Source organism: Pelodiscus sinensis, chromosome 2, assembly GCF_052426305.1.
Source record: "Pelodiscus sinensis isolate ZL-2025 chromosome 2, ASM5242630v1, whole genome shotgun sequence".
In the NCBI taxonomy this organism is placed as follows: Eukaryota; Metazoa; Chordata; order Testudines; family Trionychidae; genus Pelodiscus; species Pelodiscus sinensis.
The window spans coordinates 233,960,573-233,982,582 of record NC_143053.1 but is presented as its reverse complement, the minus strand read 5'-3'; the positions used below and the strand labels follow the sequence as shown (position 1 = coordinate 233,982,582).

Sequence of the window (22,010 nt, the reverse complement as noted above, 5' to 3'; positions counted from 1 at the left end):
ACAGTAGATTGTGGCATCACTGAAATTGGGCAGGAGGAGCAGGCTGAATAAGGGTAACATTTCTAGAACTGTATTTGCTGACTGGCTGGTATCTTATGTATATCATCACTTAGAAAATTACCCCTGCCTCCTGTGCCCTTCCCAGCCTGCACATGATTTCGTTTGAAAGTGCAGTATTGCAGATTGGATATTAATTTCTCACGTATGTCTGAATAGCCCCAAGGTCTCTCTTTATTTGTTTGTGATCAATCTTAATCACAGTGGCAAGTAGAAAAGGTCATAATTGTAGGAAGAAACGCAAGAAGTTTAACCATATGTTTAGCAATTTCAGAAAGATGAACTCTCTTAAGAGATTTATTAAAGTGTTACAAACTTGATATGTAAATATACAGTGTAAGGAACAGGTGGCTTGGAATGGAATAATAATAATTTAATCATATATAGTGCCTTCCATTCCAAGTAACTGAAGCACTTCATTGAGGTTATTGAATTAAGCTTCATTGCATGCCTTCATTTGCTCATCATTTTATGGATGGGCAAACTGAGTCACACAGAAATCAAGTAATTTGCCCAGAATCAGAAGAAGCCTAGTATAGAGCTCAGACTAGGAGCCCAGATGTCCTGATTTCACATAGCAGTTTTTTCTCTCTAATGCAGTAGATCTTGAGGGCATGTGCTTTTTTTAAAAAATTATAATTAATACTTTTTTATTTTACCCATGAAAAGAGGTACTGTGTGTGTGTTATCAATTAGAAGAAGTTTTAAAATACAAAATAAAAATATAAATCTTATAATTTTGCTGACACAATAAAGCTGACACAACATTATATAGATGATTGTTAAAACCCTTTTGAGTAGGGGGTATATGCATGCACGTGTGTGTGTGTGAGAGAGAGAGAGAGAGAATATTGTCACTACTACTGGGAAAAGAGCATGCTTTATTTTACATCAGGAGGGATAGATAGAATAGCTTGAGACACTTACCATTTGTTAATTTTTAATGACAGTCCTTTGTCTATTAAAGAACATAATGCTACTGAACTTTTTCTGTCTCAATCAATTTTTGTGTTTTTTTTTCATTAATCAACTAATGCATATTTCTTCCATAGCTCTTTATTCTAATGAAATATGTGGATGATTTGGCAGATGGCAATGATCTCATCAGTAACGCATCAGAGTAAAATCCATTTAGCAGATTACATGGAGATTATTTTTATTGTATCAGAGATATTGCTATGTTCTTTCTAACCGATGGTATTCTCAGTAGATAACATTTCAGAATTCATGTTGCTCACATTTTATCCCTCAATCTGAAAGTATATCTGATTTGTTTTTTGTGCGAAATGGACTTCTCCTGTGTACTATTGTATTCAAAGGAATTTTTCTCCTCTCTTTTCATCTTTTCCTTATATTGTTGAGCAACTTTGAGGGCCTGATCCTAAGTCCACTAAAGTCACTGTCAGTCTTTCTATTGAGCCTAATAGGCTTTGGATCAGTCCCTAAATTGGCCGATGAAAAATTCACTCAAGCAAGCAGCCACTAGTTTAGTACAGCTGGGTGACCAACAAAAAGGATCTATACTTCACTTTGTTTGGATAATTACACATAAGTTATCTCCATCTGAGGTAAAGATTCAGAAATACAGGATTCTGTTCTTAAACCCTCTTTATTAGTAATGCCACAGACTACCTCCATGTCTTTTAAGGTTAGCCCTTTCTTTAGTTATACTGTAATTTGAAAGGTGACCTGTCTGAAGACACTCTGCGCCAGAACATAATAAAGAAAAATAATTGATCCTTTTATATCTTTAACTGTCTTGATATTAAATTATTGTTGTCGCAGGCTGAGTTGAGATTTAAAACTGAATCTGATTTTGAGAGTTCACTTGTATATTGAAATGTTCTCTGGCCTGTGTTGCAAAAAGAGAATTAAGCAGCTAAAAATTAATAGAACCCTGGAGTATGTTGGCAATTAGAGTGAACAAGATTTCAGTTGCTCTCCCTCATCAGTTTCTCACACTATTGGATAGATAAGATATTTTTAATTAACACCCCTTATTTCAATCTGTCAAAAATTCTTCTTGAAATATTTGTATATGTTCCAATGAGAGTAGCACTAAACCATTTTTTTTAAACTGTGCCTTAAGTCACAGAACTTGGAGTAACGAAATACTAAATAAACTGACTAATGTGTGAGATAAGCTCTTGCTTGCATTGTTATCAAGAGGATATTGTTTAATAAGATTTCTGCTATATCCATCCTCAGAAGAATATTGAAACTATGTTAAAACAGAAGAAAGTTACATTTAGAATTATTTTAGAATTATCTCAGGTGGAGAGGGAGTATTACATTTTGGTTTGGTCTGTATTTCTCATTGTACATTAAGGGTGTGCTGCCAAAAGGGACAATGAAGAACTCTAAGCCCAGTGGGACAGAAGGCATGGTGGCTTCAAGTCACTTTTGTATCTGCCTAATTCTGGAATAACATAGACTGCACTGGGGTCCTGTCAGAGTTACAACAGCCTAGCCCAATTTGCCTATGAAATATAGTGCTGTGTGAAATCCCCACAGTAGAATATGTTGCAGCCTGACCCCTGACATGCATCTCTCAGTACCAGCTTCCCTCACTGACCCCTTCCCAGCACACCATCTATCCCAGGTTGTGTAGCTGTCTTGCATGGTTTTGGCCTTAGTGAAATCCTCTGCCCAAATACTGGGATTTAGTGCTTCTTTACGCTGCTCTGGCCTTTCATCCAGCGTATGGGATCTAAAACATGGATAAAAATCTTACCTGTGATCAAGATTCCCTCTAAGCTTTGTGGTAGCACAGCCCCACAACTGCTTAATCAGCCCTGCCCAGTCAGGGGTTCAGGGCCAGTGGGAGCTGCATGTTTTCAGGACAGGCATAGTGTGAAGTACCCCTCCCCCAGGCTTACAGTGTTCAGAGAAGTACATTGTCCCCACAGCCAGCTGCTTTGAGCAGTGTGTGGGGGCATGGAAGGCAGGGAGTTTGTCTGAGGGACATGCTAGGGTGCTGGCTGGGAGCTACCTAGCTAAACACCTGCCTCTGTCATCCCATCCCCTCTATCCCACCAAGCCTCTGCCATCCTCCTGCACTTTTACCCCATGTAACCCAAACCCACTTCATCCCCACTCTTGCATTGATACCCCCTCTCAGACCTTGCACCTCAATCCCCTACTCCCAGTCATAACCCACATTTCTACACCATTTCCTGCTTCTCTACATCTGTTACAATCCCCCCTCTCAGACCCTGCGCACCCTCCTGTACCCTTCTTCCAGGTTGGAATCCTCTCCTGCACCCATACCTCCTCCCAGATCCTGCCCCAGGTCACAACCCAAGCCCCTGAATGCCTTCCTGCACCCGCGCCCCAGGTCACAACACCGACCCAGACACTGCATCCCCTCCTACACCCAAACTCCCTCTCAAATCCTACGCCCACCCCCTCCAACACTCCAATCCTCTACTCCAAACTCCTTTTCCCAAGATTAGAAATACAAAAGGGTTTTTTAACCTTTCTTCATAGCTCAGATTTTCTAATCCTACTATCATTTTTCTTGCTTTTCTCATGTCTCTTTCCATCTTTCCACATGTTTCTTACAGTGCAGCATCCAAAATTGTACCCAGTACTCCAGCTGAGGTCTCCTAAGTAGAGTGGGCCAGTTATCTCTTGTGTCGTATATACTATGTTCATGTTAATGCATGTGACCAGGTCCCTGGTGGCTCCGTAACCTAGTGGTTAGGTTGCTGAGGAAGCAGGTGGAAGAAGGAGGGGGAAGCATGCTGCCTCTCTGTCTGCATGTGTTCCTCACACAGGAACTTCAGACCATTCCTTATCTAAATCCTGGATGTTTGGGATATGGCCCAAAGAATTCAGATTTGCTTTAATTGGGGCTTGTCAATAGGTACTCCCTTTTCCAGATGAGTGTGAGCTTGCTTGGTCCCCTGGCTGCTGAACAGTCAGGCTTTGGTTCATGCCCTGAGACTGCCGAACCAGGCTTCTGCATCCCTTCTAGTTAGTCCCAAACTGACCCAGGCTCCTTCCTTTTCTTTCCCCTCCAGGTCTGGCATTCGTTGCAGGGCTAACTGGGCCCAGAGTATATCTTTTACCCCTGGGACGCCAGACTCTCCTTTCTCTTCTCCTCACAATGCACCTCAGAATATTTTTCTTTTTCACACCTACATCAGATCGTTGGCTTATATTCAATTTGTGATCCATCATAACCCCCAGGTCTTTTGCAGCAGAACTCTCTAGCAAGTTATTCCCCATTCTGTAGTTGTGCACTTTGATTTTCCCATTCAAAATGTATCCCATTGCACTTGCCTTGACTGAATTTCATCTTGTTGATTTCAGACAGGTTCTCCAATTTATCAAGGCCATTTTGAAATGTAATATCTGTCCTCCAAAGTACTAGCAACCCCTCCGAAGTTAGTGTTATCTGCACAGGTTATAAGCATGGTCTCCCATTCCAGTATCCAAGTCATAAATTAAAATATGAATGGTAATGGACCTAGAAGAGACTCCTACTAGATATGTCCTTCAAGTTTGACAGTGAACCATTGATAACTACTCTCTGAGTTTAGTTTTTAACCAGTTGTTCTCATACACTCCTAATAGTAATTTCATCTAGATCACAATTTGCTTACTAAAATCAAGATATATTATGTCTGCTGCTTCCCCATCCACTAGGTCAGTAACCCTGTCAAGGAAGGAAATTAGATTGGTATGGCGTAAGAAAATTATGTGGGCTATAATTTATCACTCTATTTTCCTTCGGGTGCTTGTGAATTGATTTTTAAATAGTTTGTTACAGTATCTTTCCAGATATCAAAGATGGGCTGATTGATCTATAATTCACCCAGCTGCTCTTTTGTTACTCAAATATAGTCTCTGAGGGGCAGCTGTGTTAGTCTCTAACTTTAAAAATAATGAGTAGTCCTGTGGCACCTTAGAGATGAAGAAAAATATATAGTATCATGAGCTTTCATGGGCAAAACCTACTTCATCAGATAAACAGGTTCTAAATATAGGTTCTGTGTCGGTACTCCTCCTCTCTTCTGAGACCTCAGCTGTCCATCAGCAATTCTTGAAGAAGATAATCACTAATGCTTCATCTAGTTCCTCAACTACAATAAAGACAATTTCATCAGGCCTTGCCAACCTTGATTACATCTAACTTATTCAAATATTCTTTAATCTTCTCTTTCCCTGTTTTGGTTTGTGTTCCTCCTTCTTGTTAATTTTGTGTTAAGCATCTGGTCATAATTAACAATTTTAGTAAAAGCGTTAGTAAGGCATCAAATACTTCCATTGTCAGGATGTCATCCATTTTCCCCACTGAATAGTGGACCAACGCTTTTTCTCTTTTTCCTGTTGTATTCATAGAACCTCTTCTTACTGGCTTGTGTCCCTTACCATGTCTAACCCATTTTATGCCTTAACCTTCATGCTTTGTGCTGTTCTTTTCTATCCATGCTTAGTAATTTATCAATGTTTCCAATTTTTGTTGGATTCCTTCAATTAAAAATTTCCTAATGCAGCCATATTGACCTTTTATTATTCTGCCTTTCCTGTCCAGGTATTGCTGATCTCTGAATTTTAATTATAAAAGTGATGCATAAAGCAACTGGGCCAATATGTTATCAGAGATTTTCAACTGTTATCTTAGTATTATATCACGTTTTCGTGTTTCATAGTTTCCAGTTCTGTCATGTCCTCTCCCTTTCCATTTTCAAATAATTAGTAATGATCAATTTAGCCTTATGCTTCATAGGCCTGGATTACTTTGGAAATGAGTATCTTGAAGAAAACATAGCTCATCCGTGTACACCAGAGCTCGAATAGTCCCAATTTGCTGCATTTTTATAGCTATCGCTAAGATCCATAAACTTTGCTGCCTTATACAATACTATGTTTAGATGGTGTGGCGTGAGATTAATTTTTCTGTACGGTCGCTGGATAATATGTATTTGACACACACAGTGGCTTTGTTTTAGAAAGGAGGGAAAGGGGAAAAATTATAAATTCCTGCTAGTTTCCAAGCTTTCCTCTGACTGATGAATGCTGATTTTTGAAGTGTTTAAGAGAAATGTGTATTCTTCTATTTGTAAACATTTATCTGGACCAGTGATTCCACTTCACACGGTGGTAGTGCTTTCATTTTACTGTTCAGGTAAACTTCTGAGTGAATTGCACCACAAGCGACTATCTACTTTCATAAGTTTAGGTAGTGCATTTGATGGAGAAAATACTCTTAATAATTTTGAAGTGATAAATATAATGGGCTCAATAGATGCATAGATGTTATCTCTTCTGCTCTAAATATGCCCCAAACTTGTCTCTTTCTTACTTCCTAAAATTTGTGAAATATTTTCTTTATTTCAATGTACAAAAGATTAATTCCATCTGTAATAGGTAAAATTTAATATTCACACTCTGCTCTTGACATCTAATATATAAAGGAGAATGTTTGTATGTTTGTGCTCTAATAACTTGCACACTATAAGACCTACAGCAACCAAACTTTCCAAGGGATAACCTTTCCTCTAGGAGAAGGTTTTAAGGTATTGTGGGAGGGAAAAGATGAGAGACCGATGCCTCTCCCCGGGGCTGCACGAAGCATGGCAGTGCGAGGAGAAGCGGCTTCTCTGCCATTGTTGGAGAATACTGCGATTGGCTTGGGTCCCTGCGGCTGACCAATGGGTGGGTGGGTTGCTGCCGGGGCTTGCTCTAGGTGGAGGGGGCGGGGCTGCTGTTACGGCTCAGCTGTCACTTTGAAAACATGTCCGGGAAGAGGTGCATCGGGGACCCGGACTGTTGGGGGTGAGTGGGGGGTAGGGCAGGATTGGGGGGACTGAATCATTGGGGGCAGGCTGATCCGGGGGAGCTGGACCATTGGGAGCGAGTGGTGGGAGGACAGGATAGTGGGGAGGTTGGGTTCTGGACAATTGGGGGTGAGTGGAGGAGAGGGCAGGATTGGGGGGACTGAATCATTGGGGGCGGGCTGGTCCGGGGGTGCTGGACCATTGGGAGTGAGTGGTGGGAGGACAGGATAGTGGGGGGGTGGGGTTCTGGACCATTGGGGGTGAGTGGAGGAGAGGGCAGGATTGTAGGGACGTGGGGCTGGACCATTGGGGGCGAGTGGGGGGAGGGCAGGATTGTAGGGGGATGAAGGAAGTGGGGCTGGACAATCCTGCAGGGAGAAGTGAGAAATGAAGTCCACGGCAGAGGGGAGGTCTCCTTTGAGGGGCACTGAATGATTCTGGGGGGGAATCCCTCAAATCTGGGCACTGGTCCTGGGTTTGATACTGGATGATCCTGGGGGGGGGGGGGGGAGGAGAGATGCTGTCCATGGGAGGGGCAGCTGGTCAAGAAGGTGGTGCTGGAGGAGGGTCTATAGAGGTGCCAGCAGGCTCAGGTAGTTGACTCATACTTTCATCAAAAAAGATGGGAGAAGAGTTTGAGATGTCACCTTGAAATCTCTCAGATTCAGTAGGGATTCAGCCCCATTGATTGAGACATCCCTATACTCAGCTCTTGGATGAGAAGTTGCAGACCCAGCAAGCCTATCCCCTACTTCTCTACCGAAAAAAAAGTAGCTTCTACAAGGATAATTAGCAAAAATATAATTTGATAGGAAGCAAAACATGGCACTATTGAACAGGGGCCTCCATATGCTTCCAACAATGGTGGGGAAACAAGCCATGATGACTTGGGGGCTCTCCCTTCCACTGTGCTTTTAATGGCTCCAAGACTCATGACATGGGAAGAAAACAGAGACATAGTTTCTACTGTGACTTTTGTATCTAAGTTTGCCAAGTCAAATAGCTCTGATTCTCAACATTGCAATGCCTCTTTTTTGAGTCAGAGATTTTGCAGTATGCAGCAGTAGAAAAGCATGGTGGTCTACCATAATGGTCAGATGTCAGGTACTGGCAGTTGCGGTGTGGCTGGAGGCTGTCAGGACCAGCTTCTGTTTTTCTAAATTTTGTTCCTCCGGTTTCCCAGGCAATGCCGGGTCAGTCCAGCTAGTTATATATAAACAGCAAACTTCAGACATTCCCCTCCCCAAATGGTAAATGCTTGGGAAAAGACATTGGGATGAGCAGCATTCCTGAAGTTTAACAGTTCTGTGGTCTGGCTAACCCAGTGTGGGAAAGGAATTCCAGAGGTGAGGGACCCTCATGGAGAGCACTCTGCTGGCAACTTTTTCCTGTATGTAGAGAAGGAGGTTCAGCTCAAGAACCTCCACAGACATTAATCGCAAAAGCAGGGAGAGAGGCAATTCTACAGGTAACCAGGTTGCAAACTAGGGATGTTAGATATAGTGTAATTGAATAGTCACATAACCACTTGAAATCTTATCAGTTACATGACTATTTGATAGACCCCTGGGGTGGGGCCAACAGCCAGTGCACTCTTCTCCCCCCTCCCCCCCCCACTCCTGGGGAGCTCCCTGCCGCCTTGTGCTGCTGCCTTTGTATCACCATGAAGACGGGGCAGCGTGAGGTAGAAGACGGGAGCCAGTCTGTGAAGGGAGCCAGTTTAAAAACTAGCTCCCTGCGCAAACTGGATGTCTGCCATCCCACAGTGCTGCCTCTGATACAGAGGCAGCAGCGCGGGGTGGCAGCAGCCGCTGACTGGGGGGGTCTGAGCTTGGACACTTCGTGGACAGAGGCTGGTCTGGCAGAAGCCCCTGTCCACGGGGACCTTGGACTTCCCCCCCCCCCCCCCCCCCCCGTGGCTGGGCGATGTTGCCAGGAACCAGCCTGTGTCCATGGTGAGCCTGGGCTGCCACGGGCAGAGGCTGGTTTGTGTCAGCCTCCCTCATTCCCCCACCCCACGCTGCTGTCTCTGATAAAGGCAGCAGCATGGGGAAGGGGAGAACAGCACCGTGGTGCTAGTGCTGGGGGGAACTAGTTTTTAAGCTGCCTCACCCAAGCACTGGCTCCTGCCTCTCCCCTACCCCACCTCTGTAGGAAGAAGCAAGGGGGGCAGGTGATCTGTGAAGCTAGTACACGCAGAGAGCCAAAAGCCAGCTGCCGACTCATATCAGCTTCAGTCTGCTCCCCCTCACCCTCTGTGCTTCTGCATCTCTATCAGAGAGTGCAGTGCAGGGTGAGTGGAGGATCTGCTTAAAGCCAGCTCCTCACGGGCATGGGCTTCCGCTCCCCGCACCTTGCTGCCCACAATACAGAAGCAGCAAGGGGGGAGAGGTGAGTGCGTGTAGTCAATAAGATTAATCAATAAGCCAAGGCTTAACGGTTAATTGTGTAGTGGTCTACACATTAACATTCCTATTGCAAACCATACAGGGCTTTAAAGGCAAAATCCACCTGTTTGAATACTATCCACTATAGCAAATGCAACTGCTGCTTTAGAGTGAAGTGAGTTGATATTGCTTAGCAAGTAATTATTATACAGATGATCATGAATTGTGCTTTGCATTTCATAAAACAAGGGCCTAGACTAATGTCAATTCTGATTTACATTCTCTGGAAGTTGCAGTGTTGAGTAATTTAAAAAAATTGGTTGACTTTGGATTTAAAGTTAGTGATCCAGAAATGTTAGGGGGAAAAAAACATACACTGTTAAAAAAAAATAAACCTCCCATTTATAAATTCTCAAGAAAACAAAGAGAAAAATATTTAAAATGGAGGTTCAGAAGTCTTGGCAGTCTCCCCTCTTGGTTTTCAAAAAACTCCTCCTATAATTAGCACAACATTGTCCTAGGAAAAGAGGAATACATGTGTGTTCATTTGACAAGTTAGAATGTTTTGTTATTAACAGGTTTGGCAAACATCGCAAAGATGACAAGATTGAGAAATCTGGTAAAATAAAAGTTCAGGAAGCCCTTACTTCAGAAGAGGAGAGAATACGAATGAAGCAAGAACAGGAGAGGTAGACTTCAGTATTTGCTTAAACACTAGTAGAGAGAGTTTTTGTTCTGTTTTTGTGTTGTTTTTAAACTCAAGAATTTACATGCAACTGAAGTTTGGTTTTCATTGATTAAATTACCTAAGTGCCAATGTGTTTATATACTTAATATAATAGAAAGAAACACAGATAAACTGGATTTATTTGGGACATGAACAGTGACAGTTTTTTTACTCTATTCAGTATCTTTTATGCAGCCAGCAGTAGCTGTATAATTATTTCTTTATTGGGGCAGATGAAAGAGTAACTTCAGTTTTTTTCTCAAAACTGATTCTATAATCAATTTTACAGGTTTCTCAGAAAACAAATATTTATATAAAATTGAAATAATTTTGTATCTTTCCCATGCATACTTAGTTTATTGTTAGATATTTTTTATGGTGATCAGCAACAGAATTTAAAACTTTATCATTGCAAATATATTTGTCACTGCAATTTTGTCTGTGTTGTTATAGAGTAATATGTAAATTAAACTATTAATTGTAAAACTGAGTGATGAATACCTCTATTTTTGCCTTCTTCTCCCTTCCCTTAACATTGGAAGCCTTTATGCTGTGTGTGTCATATGCTGCTCATTGTTTTAAGCAAGCTAATATTTAGACTCTAAATTTCACCCTGTCTCTTTCAGGCCCAGGCTTAATCTTCATTTAGGGGTAAATCTAAGAAGATTAGGAAGTTACTCTATCACGATCTAAAAGTACCCAGATGGGGACAAGATTTCTGAGAGTAGGTGGCTGTTGAATCTAGGAAACAAAAGCATAACAATCTAGAAGAGCTGCTAGCTGAAGTTAGACAAATTAAAACTAGAAATAAGGTACTAATTTTTAGTGAGGCTTTATTAACCACTGGATCATTTTGCCTAGAGTTGGGATGGAAGTCTGCATGTCTTTCTAAAAGAAATTCTGTATGTCAACTAGAAGTTGTGGGCTTGACGCAGAAATCACTGTGTGAAATTTTGTGACTTGTGTAATGCAGGTGTGATTAGATGATCATAAAGGTTCCTTCTGGCCTTAAAATATACAAATCTGTGAGTTCTATATTTGATGTTTGGCTCCCAAAAATATACATGGGATTAATCTTTAACAGAGCTTAATTGAGTTTCCCTTTTGCTAGTAGAGAGGTCAAACCATTACAGATCGAACAAAAAATAGGAGCAGTGAACAACTTTCTGTTTTGTTAAGACATTCTTTTAAAGTAATTGCTTTCCCAGGTCAAACTGTAAAGGGAAGTTTTAAAACTGGAGCAAATATGTAACACAGTGTGTGTGCATGTGTAACATCATCACAGCTGAATGTTGGAATCTCTGCATGGTGCACTAAATTATTGTTCTTGATACTATACATAAGATTATAGAATGTGTATGATATAAGACTGATTGTAAAAGTCATTCTGAGTCCTGCTGTATAGCCTCCTATGTATGGAACAACCTCCCAAACCCCATTCACCACACTACTCTCACCTTCTTGAAATCTCTCCAAAAAAACTCACTCCTTCAGTGTCATAAAATAATGTATATATTCATTTGAATCATCAATATGTGCACATGGCAAAGCCTGGTAACGGCACAATCTTCTTATTGTGACCCAGACCCTTTGTCCTCACATTCTCATTCCAATTGTTGGCTTCCTCCTTCTTGTGTCATATGTACAATGGGATAACACAAGTTCTGTGGGTGACTTGGTGGTTTTGAATTGTTGAAATCAGATTGCAGTTTTGGTTTTTTTTTTTAATGTAACTATACTAGATACATAATAAATTATTGCCCATGAAAATTAACCAGAAGACTAGAAATACTGCTGGGAGAGACAGTAAAATGATGCTAGTTCATAATGACTCCTTTTTTCACTTTCATTGTATTTTACACTCTCACTCAGTTTTGTTTAGTGTTTGAAGCTCTACCTTTAATGATGCAATACTTTTGGGAGCTAGGTTGAATTTAATGAATTTACTATGTATAAGAGGCTTGGAACAAAAAATCCTTAGGGGTCAGAGAACAAGTGAATGGTCCATTAAAAAATCAATCATGCCCACAATTTTATAAAATTATTATACTCTGACTTTGCAATTTTAATAGTAATGTGCTTACAATAGTATTTTCCTTAAACTCTTGAAAGTATTTTGTTCATATTGATCAGAAGACAAATAAGCAAATTAATGTACTTCAATTTATCACTGTTTGAAATGGATAAAACCTGACTTCTATAAACATAATACTGATACTAACAATAATTCCTTTTAAAAAGAGAATGTCATTTTAGCCAGCTCTGGAGCATGTGTGCCTGCAACATTAACAAAGAAGTGTAGTGCAAGAAGTAAATTGTCCAGCTGAAAATATTGGGGAATAAACCATGTATGTTTAGCAATCTGCTCTGAAACTTTGTTGGGAACCTGGAATTAGCACCAACTATTATAAAAATTGTTAAAGGGATGCTTATTGGTGGTAAATTGCCAGGATCTCAGATTGGCATTTCATCTCATATCATAGGCTTGCATATATTCTGGGTCACTGTTTTATTCTGAGAGGGGAGGCTAATGAATTATCTTTGATTAATTCCTAGCACCAACTAGTCAACCCAGATTGCTTGGGTTATGTGTTCTGACAAGCTCACAGCCCTAGGTGGCAGTGCCACTTCCTCAGTTTGTCCAGATCATTTTGAATTATGACTGTATCTGGTTTTTAAGTTGGTTCCCCGTGAGCACCTGCTCTCACCTTCGATTTCCCTCCCTCCCCCCCAGCCTATGTGTGAGGCAGCTGTGTAGGGGGTGGGGCAGGCAGCTCCATGGGAGCCCACACAAATGGGGAACTGTCTTAAAAGCATGGTTCCCCAGGCACATTGGTACTAGGCCCCCTGTATCAGAGGCAGCAGTGCAGGGGGGAGGGGTTGCATGAGGGTTAACTGATGAACTCAGGCTTATCAGTTAACCATATACATGGGTACACATTCACATCCCTATTTCAAAGTAATTGATCTTTGGTTTAAAATCTTGCAGAGGCAGATGTGGTAGTTGACACCTCTGAGGTGTTTCAGGCTTTCTTGAGACCCAGGCAGACATTGCTATATTGGTTATATTCAATAAAGGGCAAATGTTACTGCCTTCACTGCTCTCCCTTTGTGGATGATCATCTGACTGTTGTACCCAAAACTTTGACTCTCACGGTTTTAAGGTAATAATACTGTATATTTAGCCATTGAGGTACAGACTCCAACTCTGATTCATAGGGAAGTGGGAGCCCATTCCCCAACTGCTCCCCCAGTCTCTTCACAGCTGCCCTATTCCCTCTTCAGGGTTCCACTCAGTGTGTACTGTGAATTATTTTGTTGCCCTTTTGGGGACTTCATAACAGTTGCAGCAAGTAACACGCAGACTTTGCAAAGGCACTTCTAAACTATGCATACACTTTAACTCCTAGATGAAGCACGGTAGCTATCCTAATCTATGGAAAAACAACCTCACTCTTCCCTTCACCTGATAGTCCTTTTTGTCTTAGGGTACGTCTAGACTACATGCCTCTGTCGCCAGAGGCATGTAGATTAGGCTACCAGACATAGGAAAATGAAGTGGCGATTTAAATAATCGCCGCTTCATTTAAATTTACATGGCTGCCGCGCTGAGCCGACAAACAGCTGATCAGCTGTTTGTCGGCTCAGCGCGATAGTCTGGACGCGCAGGTGTCGACATCAAAGGTATTTGTCGACCACCCAGGTATACCTCATCCCATGGTATACCTCATTTTCCTATGTCTGGTAGCCTAATCTACATGCCTCTGGCGATAGAGGCATGTAGTCTAGACGTACCCTTAGTCTCTTTCTGGGAATCCAGACTTCTTCTGCACTTCCTCTTCTCCTGCCCAGTCTTGTCTTCTGGATCTGATCTGTTCCCCTTGCTGGAGGGAGAGTTCCTTTTAGTAACTTATTCTGACATCTTTACTTTTTCTTGTCCTTCCCCCAGGGTTTTTCCTTTCTCCAGCAAATCCAACATCTTTGGCTAGGTTGTGCACTGGTTTAATTTGGATAGTTATTCTTCAAATAGTGTCCTTGTGGGTGGCCCACATCAGTATGTGCGTGAGCCCATAAGCACTTGATTGGAGATTTTCATCAGAAGTGTTTATGGGTCTGCAGCTGTACTCCGGATATCCTCTGGATATCCAGTTCTACAGGATCCCACATCAAAAGAGGATGTGTCAGAATACAATGGCAAACGCCCTTGAGTCTTGCTCATCAGGAACATTCATCACCTATAAGAAGAAGAAATATCATTTCACACAGGTCCTCTTCCTCATCAGGTAGTCATGCCTCCTTCACTATTTCACTTGAATGATTTCAAGGACCCTATAAAATGTGTGACACATACATTACAGATTTCAGTGTTCCCTTCTGGACATCCTTTATATATCTCCTCAGGGTAAGATTGCTATCTATACCCAGTATGCACAGTGTGGTCAATCTCACCCATTGTACCACTTATAAGCAAGTGGGTTGATAAGAAGTACAATATCAGGCTCTGAGGCTTGAAGTATTTTTTCTTCCATCGTAGGAGTAACACTTTTAGTGGTTGAGGCAGTTAATGAATAGAACAGACAACATTGGTTCTGTTCAAATCCATCAGATAGAGCTAGAACCTTTGGTTCATAAGAGCTATTCCTTGTCCTTTCTGCAGTTCAGAAAAGCCAGTTACAAGCCCTGATGGCAAAGTATGATTTCAGGTATTTTTCCAAGTTTGCATCTTTTATTGTACACCTTCCTCAGGATCACAGGGAACAACTGAAGGCCCTTACAGAAGGTTAGTGAGGAAAAATCGAAGAGAAGATGCCAAAACATCTCTTCAAGCCTCAACACAGCAAAATGCCTCATGTCTCTGGCAGTAGTTATGCACTGTATTCATCAAGCTTCCTGACAGCAGTACTCTGGCTTTCCATGGGAGGTATAAGATATAGCTAAAGATCTTCCCTTTGCAGAGGCTGAATTGTTTAGCAGTGCTCCATATAGGTTCCTTTAATCTCACAAGAATTTGTGGATGATATGATCTTTATGCATTTACATGCCCGTGACAAAGAAATAGTACAGAAGGTGATAGACAGCCCCATAATCTTGTTTTGTCTACCACTAGCCCATGAAGCACTCTGAACCCCGCCTAGGAAGAGTTCAGATCTAAAAATGGGCATTCTGTCAATCAGCGACGTCTTCCAAATGTCCACTCTGAGCTATTGGTCATGAACCATCTACCACTCTAGATCCTGCACTTCCCCACCACTATGGGGATTGTCTTTCCCATTTTCTACTTTCCTGGGAGCTGATCACCTTGGACACACAGATCTTGGAATAATTTCTACAGATTACTCCATCTAGTTCAACTCCCTACTACCCCACTTGTAATCCACTTCCTGTCCCTCTTCAGGGATCCTTTTCACACTAACCTTCTTAAGTAGGTGTTACAATCCATGCTATCCAGGGAACTGTGCGTGGCTGGTATGGCAATTGACCCTGTTCCACGAGACTTTTGTTAGAAAAGTGTTCTATTCTCAGTACTTCCTAGTTCCAAAGAGAAATTGGAGAAGGAGATGAGTTCTGAATCTCAGTACTTGGAATATATTCATCCATGCTCAAATGGTTCAGAATGGTAACCTTACCAACAATAATTTCCTCTTTGTATCTAGATAATTGGGGGGGGGGGGGTTACCTCAAACTTCCATAATGTCATCCATCCCTCACTCTGATCATTTCTACATTTCATGGTAGGTATGCAGTATCTCATTCTATCCTTTGGTCTTTCCACCATCTCAAGGGTTTTTACCAATGTCCTATCAGTTGCTGCATCTCACCTTCACCAGATGGGAATAATAGTCTTTCTCAACATGGATAATTAGTTCCTAAAAGGTCTTTCAGTTCTACAGATGTTGATAGGAACCCATCAAAACATGATCTCCGTTTTACTCAGTGGGCTTTTACCTCATACATGCATAGACTTCATTGGGGCCACTTCATCTCCAACACTGGTAGACAATACTTGTCAAAATACAGATTTGCCACTATGTCTAGCCTTATTTTAAAGATAAAACAAAGCTGGTAAACCACAGTGCAGACTTGCCTACAAGTTCTGGCCCACATGGTATGTTGTGTGCTTGCAACACCATTCATTAAGACTAACCACTCAGTGTCTTTGAGCTTGGCAGAGAATCATCCATTCACCCAACAAGCATATTCTCTACAAATGGGTGTCCAAACCTTGGAGGGTCCTTGAAACTCTGAATTGTTGGAAAGACCCACTAAATGTGTAATTTCATTCCTGTAGTTGTCCACCCATGAGCGCTTTCACTACAGACCCTTCTTTGCTGCAGTGGGGCACAATCTCCCAAAACCCCACATCTCAGAGGATATCCTCTGGGGATATCCTCAGTATCAACATACTAGCACTCAAAGCAGTTCATCAGAGTTGCTAGCACCTCCTCCTTCTTCCATTGATCAGAGTAATGCAGAACAGCAGTTTATAATATCTATCATTAAGGTGGAGAAAGCCACTCGTTGTGTGCAGAAGTTATAAAATTGGTATGTATGCAGTGTGTATATGTGTGTAATTTCAGTGGTTAGTCTACCAGGACTACAGAATACAGTGATGGATTCTCTCAGCGTATCTTCCAGTATGAACCATGAGTAGGAGCTGAACAGGTTTTCCAGAAGATGTGTTACCTGGAACAATCCACAGATATGTTTCTTCACTATTCCATCTTACGAGAAATGTCGACAATTCTGCTTGAGAGGAGACAATGGCTACAACTCAATGGGGTTATTCCTTGGGCTTGTGTACTGCTTTATGCTTGTCCCCCACCGCCCTTACTTTTTATATTTAATGAACAAATTGAAATAAGAAAGATTAGTAGCTATCGTCATAATACAATCTTGACTTAGATGTGATTCCCAGAGCTGGTTCGCATGTCTCTGCAACTGCACTTCCATCTTTCCCTATCACTGAATTGCATCACTTAAGAGGAAAGAGCAATCATTCACCCGAGTCTTCTGGCACTTTACCTCAATGCCTGTCTACTGGGTAAGCTGCCTGGTATAGAACAAGACTGCTCCCCCGACTTATTACCAGTTCTGCTTCATAGAAGCTTTCAACAAGAAAAACTAAAGTGTAGAAGTGGAAACTCTTCTAGACTTGGTGTATTTCTATGCTTCCTTTTGAATCTTGCCTTACATATGTTCTGAATTACCAGTTTAACTTAAAAACCACTGGAGCATCATTGAGTTCCATTAAAGCTCACCTAGCTGCTATCACATCTCTGTCTGCAGTGAGCCTGGGCCCACCATGGACATGGGAATTCTCGAGCTGCATGCAACTGGTCTGTGCGGGAAGCTGGTTTTTAAACTGGTTCCCCTTGCGGACTGACTCCTACCTGCCACACCATGCTGCTGCATCTGATGCAAAGGCAGTAGCGTGGGGTGGCAGGAGGCTCCCTGAGAGTGGGGCTGCCAGCCCCACCCCAGCACCTATTGAATAGTCATATAACCACTAAGTTTTCATGTGGTTACTATTCAATTACACTATATCTAACATCCCTAGTAAACTCTATGATCATGGAACCAGTTACAAATTGTTCTTCCCTTCCTTTGTCCCTTAATATGGCATTCTTCATAGCCATCACCTCAGCTAAGAGGCTTGGAGCCTTAATGGCTGAACCCTCATTGACACCCATAATTCATTGTGACAAGGTTTCTTCAGAACTGAACATCAGCCAAAATATTTACCTGCCAGTGTGCTATCCCTTGCCTCACTCTTCCAGAGAAGAGTCATATAATGGACGTAGGAAGAGTTCCCACCTTTTTACCTGGTTGTGACCAGGTCTAGCAGGATTCCACCTAGGCTTTTCATCTCAATTGCAGAATATATGAACAGACAGGTGATTTTCATCGGAAGACTATCCAAATAGATTACCAGCTGCATTTTAAACTCTTACAAAACCTCAGGAGTTGGTCCTTCTCTGAGATTCAATGCTCATTCCAGCAGGGCTCAATCTGATTGATTAGCTTTGCTTAAAAATGTACCTAATCCAGACATCTGCAGGGCAGCTGCTTGATCCTCAGTACCCATATTTTCCCATCAGACATCCCTGTGACTGCTTTCAGAGTTGACACAGCTTTCAGTGAAGCTGTCCCATGTTCTCTGCTGAATCCTGCTCTTGTGCCACATTTTCCATGATAGGAGACTCCTGTGCACTACCCCCCAGGTGGAGTACCCAGAGGGACACTACTCAAAGATGGAGAGTTTATTTTTCTTGTACCAAACTTGGAGTTCTTTGAGATACGAACCCTTGTTGGTTCTCCACTACCCACCCTCCTTCCCCTCTGCCTTGGAGTCCCTCTTTTTGTGGTTGAGAAGGAACTGGAGTGGCAGTGGGTTCACTGCTCCCTGTGTACTGTCCTGTTGGGGCAGGATGATGATTGGGACACAAGTGTGGACTTTTAGACATTGCCAAAAATAATCTCCAGTTAAGATGACATGACCATGCACATTTATCCTGATGTGAAGCAGTCACAGGAACATATGTCTCGAAGAACTCAGTCCTGTACAAAGTAGGTGACCTTTCCTTGATGTCTGTATAGCTTACCTTTTTTACAGAGGAGTAACTTCCCCCCACTCTTAGGACTAACTAAACTCTTTTTATCCACGTGGCAGATATATAAGAAATATAGACTGAGGTATCTCTAACAATTATCTGTTGTAAAGTTATTTTCCATGTTCTTCGCTACTAGATACCTGCACTCCATAAAAGCTGAAATTCTGATGTAATTTCATGATTTGGAATATGAGTGGCCTCTATGCGTGGGCCAATAGTGCCTGTCTTAATCCAGCCTTGGGTCCATTATCTATCTCATCTTGAAAGATCATTGATCTAATGGAGCATTTTATCATTCTAGCTATTGTATTTCAGTATTAAGTGCAGTTGCCAAATATCTCTAGGCTACTATATTTTTAACCATTAGTAAATTTTAATATTTTATTCCATCCCCACTCATAAACCCCAAACTGTCTAGACAAACTTTACACCAATCGACTTGCCAAATGCTATTTTAAAATAGAATTTACTGTATATAATCACAAAAACAATTATCACTCTGTAGCTGAACACTGCTATGCTTGGGAACAAGATGCATTCTGAGGATTTGTCTGGGATGGGGCAGGTATTGGGAGGAGGAAGGGACTTCTGAATCTAGAAGAGAAGAATATAAAATAAGCATTTGTGCTGGGAATCAGTGGCAGGAATGATGAGAAACTTGGAGATGGACAAAGGGCTGAAAAGATGCTTATTATGAGATGTTAGGGAGAGTGCTTGGCAGATGAGAGAGTAGTGGGAATGAGTGCTGGATTGAGGTCGGGGACCATGCTGACTGGTCTTGTTTTCCTCTGTGCTCTAAAGTTGTTATCCAGGTTTACTGTAATGATTTTTGTACTGGGGTAGGAGTGCTGTGTGCGCGCTCTCTCTATATAAAATATAGTTTAATTTTGTCCTTTTTTTATTTTTGGAAGCTTTGACATTTTCGTCCTGTACTTTGTAAAGGAGATTAAATTTACATAAATCTTCTGTTGTTTGTATACTTGTCTGTGCAAATGTCAGCACCAATGGCATCAGTACTGCTCTGGGAATAGTGGCTGTCAAGTGCAGCTGCAGAGCCAGAAGGGGGAGCTCCCAACATTACATTTTGTATGTCTTGTCTAAATAGAGAATATTGCATGTTTTTAAAGAAAATGGAGGGTAGATATGTGGGTAGGGATAGTGTCGTCCACCTGCTCAGAAGATGTTTTATGTTGTTGTCAGTGCTGCAGTAACAAATTCTGTGTTCAGCAGGAGGTTGAACTAGAGAATCAGAATGATCCTATCTATCTTTTACATCTTTAGATCTATGAAATCCCAATTTTACTTAATAAGTTTATTGGGTACTTTCTCACTTTCCAAAGGAAGGCATTGTTAGTACTCTGTGTACTTAGAGACAAACAGTAACCAAGAGAAAGGGAATGTCCTTTTCAGAAATTCTGTGTACTGTAGTGCACCAGAGCTACCTGATAGGAACTGAAAACTGACGTTATAAATGGTTGCTTATGATGCTGTTATGTTGAGCTTCATTCCAGAGTTAATTTTAATGTCATATAATAAACATGTGAAAACCTAAATTTAGACGGGAAATGCTGATGGAGCTCTTAACTACAGCAGATTAAACAACTTCCCGTGACAACCATTGTCACTGCTTTATTTACTTGAATAGAAAACTACAAGCCCCGGAAAAAATAACTAGTAAACTGTTGTCTTAAAGAGACACAGGAAGAATGGTATGCTACATATTTCAAGAAAGCCATTTTGGAGCAGATTTAGGTTACCCATTATCCTTTTGGAAAGATTTTATATTAACTCAGATTTTTTAAAAAATATTGGAATATAGACAAGACTGTTTTTAGTGTCACTTTTTTTGTAAAATAATATTCCTGAATTTTGGATGCAACACTTCATATGTACATCAGAAATTAAAATAGCCCATTGATATTTTGTCCCAGAGGATTTGGTCATTCCATAAAGGCAGTTTCCTGTATTGTATATTTCCTGAGGGTATGTGAGCCTATACTTCCTACGTATAATAAACTTCTCTTCATCTTTTCTAGTGCCATTAAAGCTACAAGCCTTTTGTTGTAAAAGTATACTAATGAATAGAAATGTTACATCAAGAACAGAAGTCTTGTGTTTTCCCTTCATCATGCATCATCCATTTTAATTAGACAAAAGGGTGGTGAGCACTGTGACAAGAGTCTGGAATTAAAATCATTAATTGATGTCAAGCTGAAGCGAGACTGCTAACATGAATTTAGTAACAGCAGGAAAGAAATTAACCTTATTACTTTATTTAGTATATTAGATTATTTAATATTTTTGTATGCAAGGTCAATGCATTTATTTATTACTATAGAAAAGGACAAATAGTTTTTATCAATTATGTGAATGTTCATTTTCTTGCAATGAAACTTACACAATAAATCTTCAGAAATCTAAAAACAAAAAAATCAAAAGGCATGCACCAAAACTTCATAGTGTCTCTTCATAACAGATTCTTACATATTCTAAATGATTGTCATCTACCATATGGTCTGTTTTTAGTTGGACACGTGTTAACAAGAAGTATTTGATGAAAAAGTGTATCTAACTAAATATTACTTTTCTATAGAAGAGAGGAAGAATACCAGTATAAGAAAAACTAAACACGTTTCCTCCAGTAGTAATGGTGATTGGAATAACGGACTCTCTTTGCATCACTGGAAATTTGGACTAATAAGAGTTGACATTTAATGTTAAGCATCTACCTTATTCTCAAGAAGAAAGGATGGCAACAGCATCCTACAGATAATTTGTGACCTGAAAGGTCATAATAAAAGAATAAAGGGAGCGTTATCTTCCAGTAAAGGCCATCTGGAACTATTAAAGTATCAGATGGAGTAAGGGTTGAACAGCAGGACACTCTCCTGGTGTCCTTCCAAATTTCCCAGAGAGACCATAATATTTTTATTGGAAAACACCAACTCTTCCCCCATCCACTAGCCAAATATTTTCATAAAACTGTTTCATCCTGCATAAGGAAAAAAGAAATTGTATATACTGTAATATAGAGAGAATTTCTGCTTGGTTTTGTTACATAACCTACTAAGTGTTCACATATATCTTTCAAATAAAACCATACCACATTCAGTTGTAAAGTCTGCTTTTGATTTGGTTTATACCAATCCTGCTTAATGTTTCTCAGCAGTGTTCGTCACCTCTACATCTATATCTACAATAGACATTCATGGTTTCAGTGTTTTCCATAGAATAAAATATGAGAAAAATAAAAATACATTTTGTCTATTCAAGTCTCTGAAACTATTGCCATTGACTTCAGTTGATGCTTAGATTGGGCCATTGGTGGAATGACAATTGCTATAAACTGTCAATTTTTCCATAAAACTTTTCCTTTTGTGTATTTTATAAGGCCCTTTCATAGAGCAGAGATTACTAGATTGTATATTGAAAGTCTGCT

At 40.8% G+C, this 22,010-nt stretch overlaps 1 protein-coding gene across 13 annotated transcripts in view; it reads left to right on the top strand.

Moving 5' to 3' along the window:
* PARD3 (par-3 family cell polarity regulator) overlaps positions 1 to 22,010 on the top strand; it is a 683,059-nt gene that overhangs the window by 504,374 nt on the left and 156,675 nt on the right. For 9 of the 13 annotated variants that reach the window (XM_075922683.2, XM_075922687.2, XM_075922684.2 and 6 more), the window contains one exon: positions 9,811 to 9,921. The exons of the other annotated variants lie outside the window; for them this stretch is intronic. In XM_075922683.2, coding sequence (XP_075778798.2) covers positions 9,811 to 9,921 — 111 coding nt within the window. The remainder of the gene's footprint in view (positions 1 to 9,810; positions 9,922 to 22,010) is intronic. 13 annotated transcript variants of the gene reach the window in all.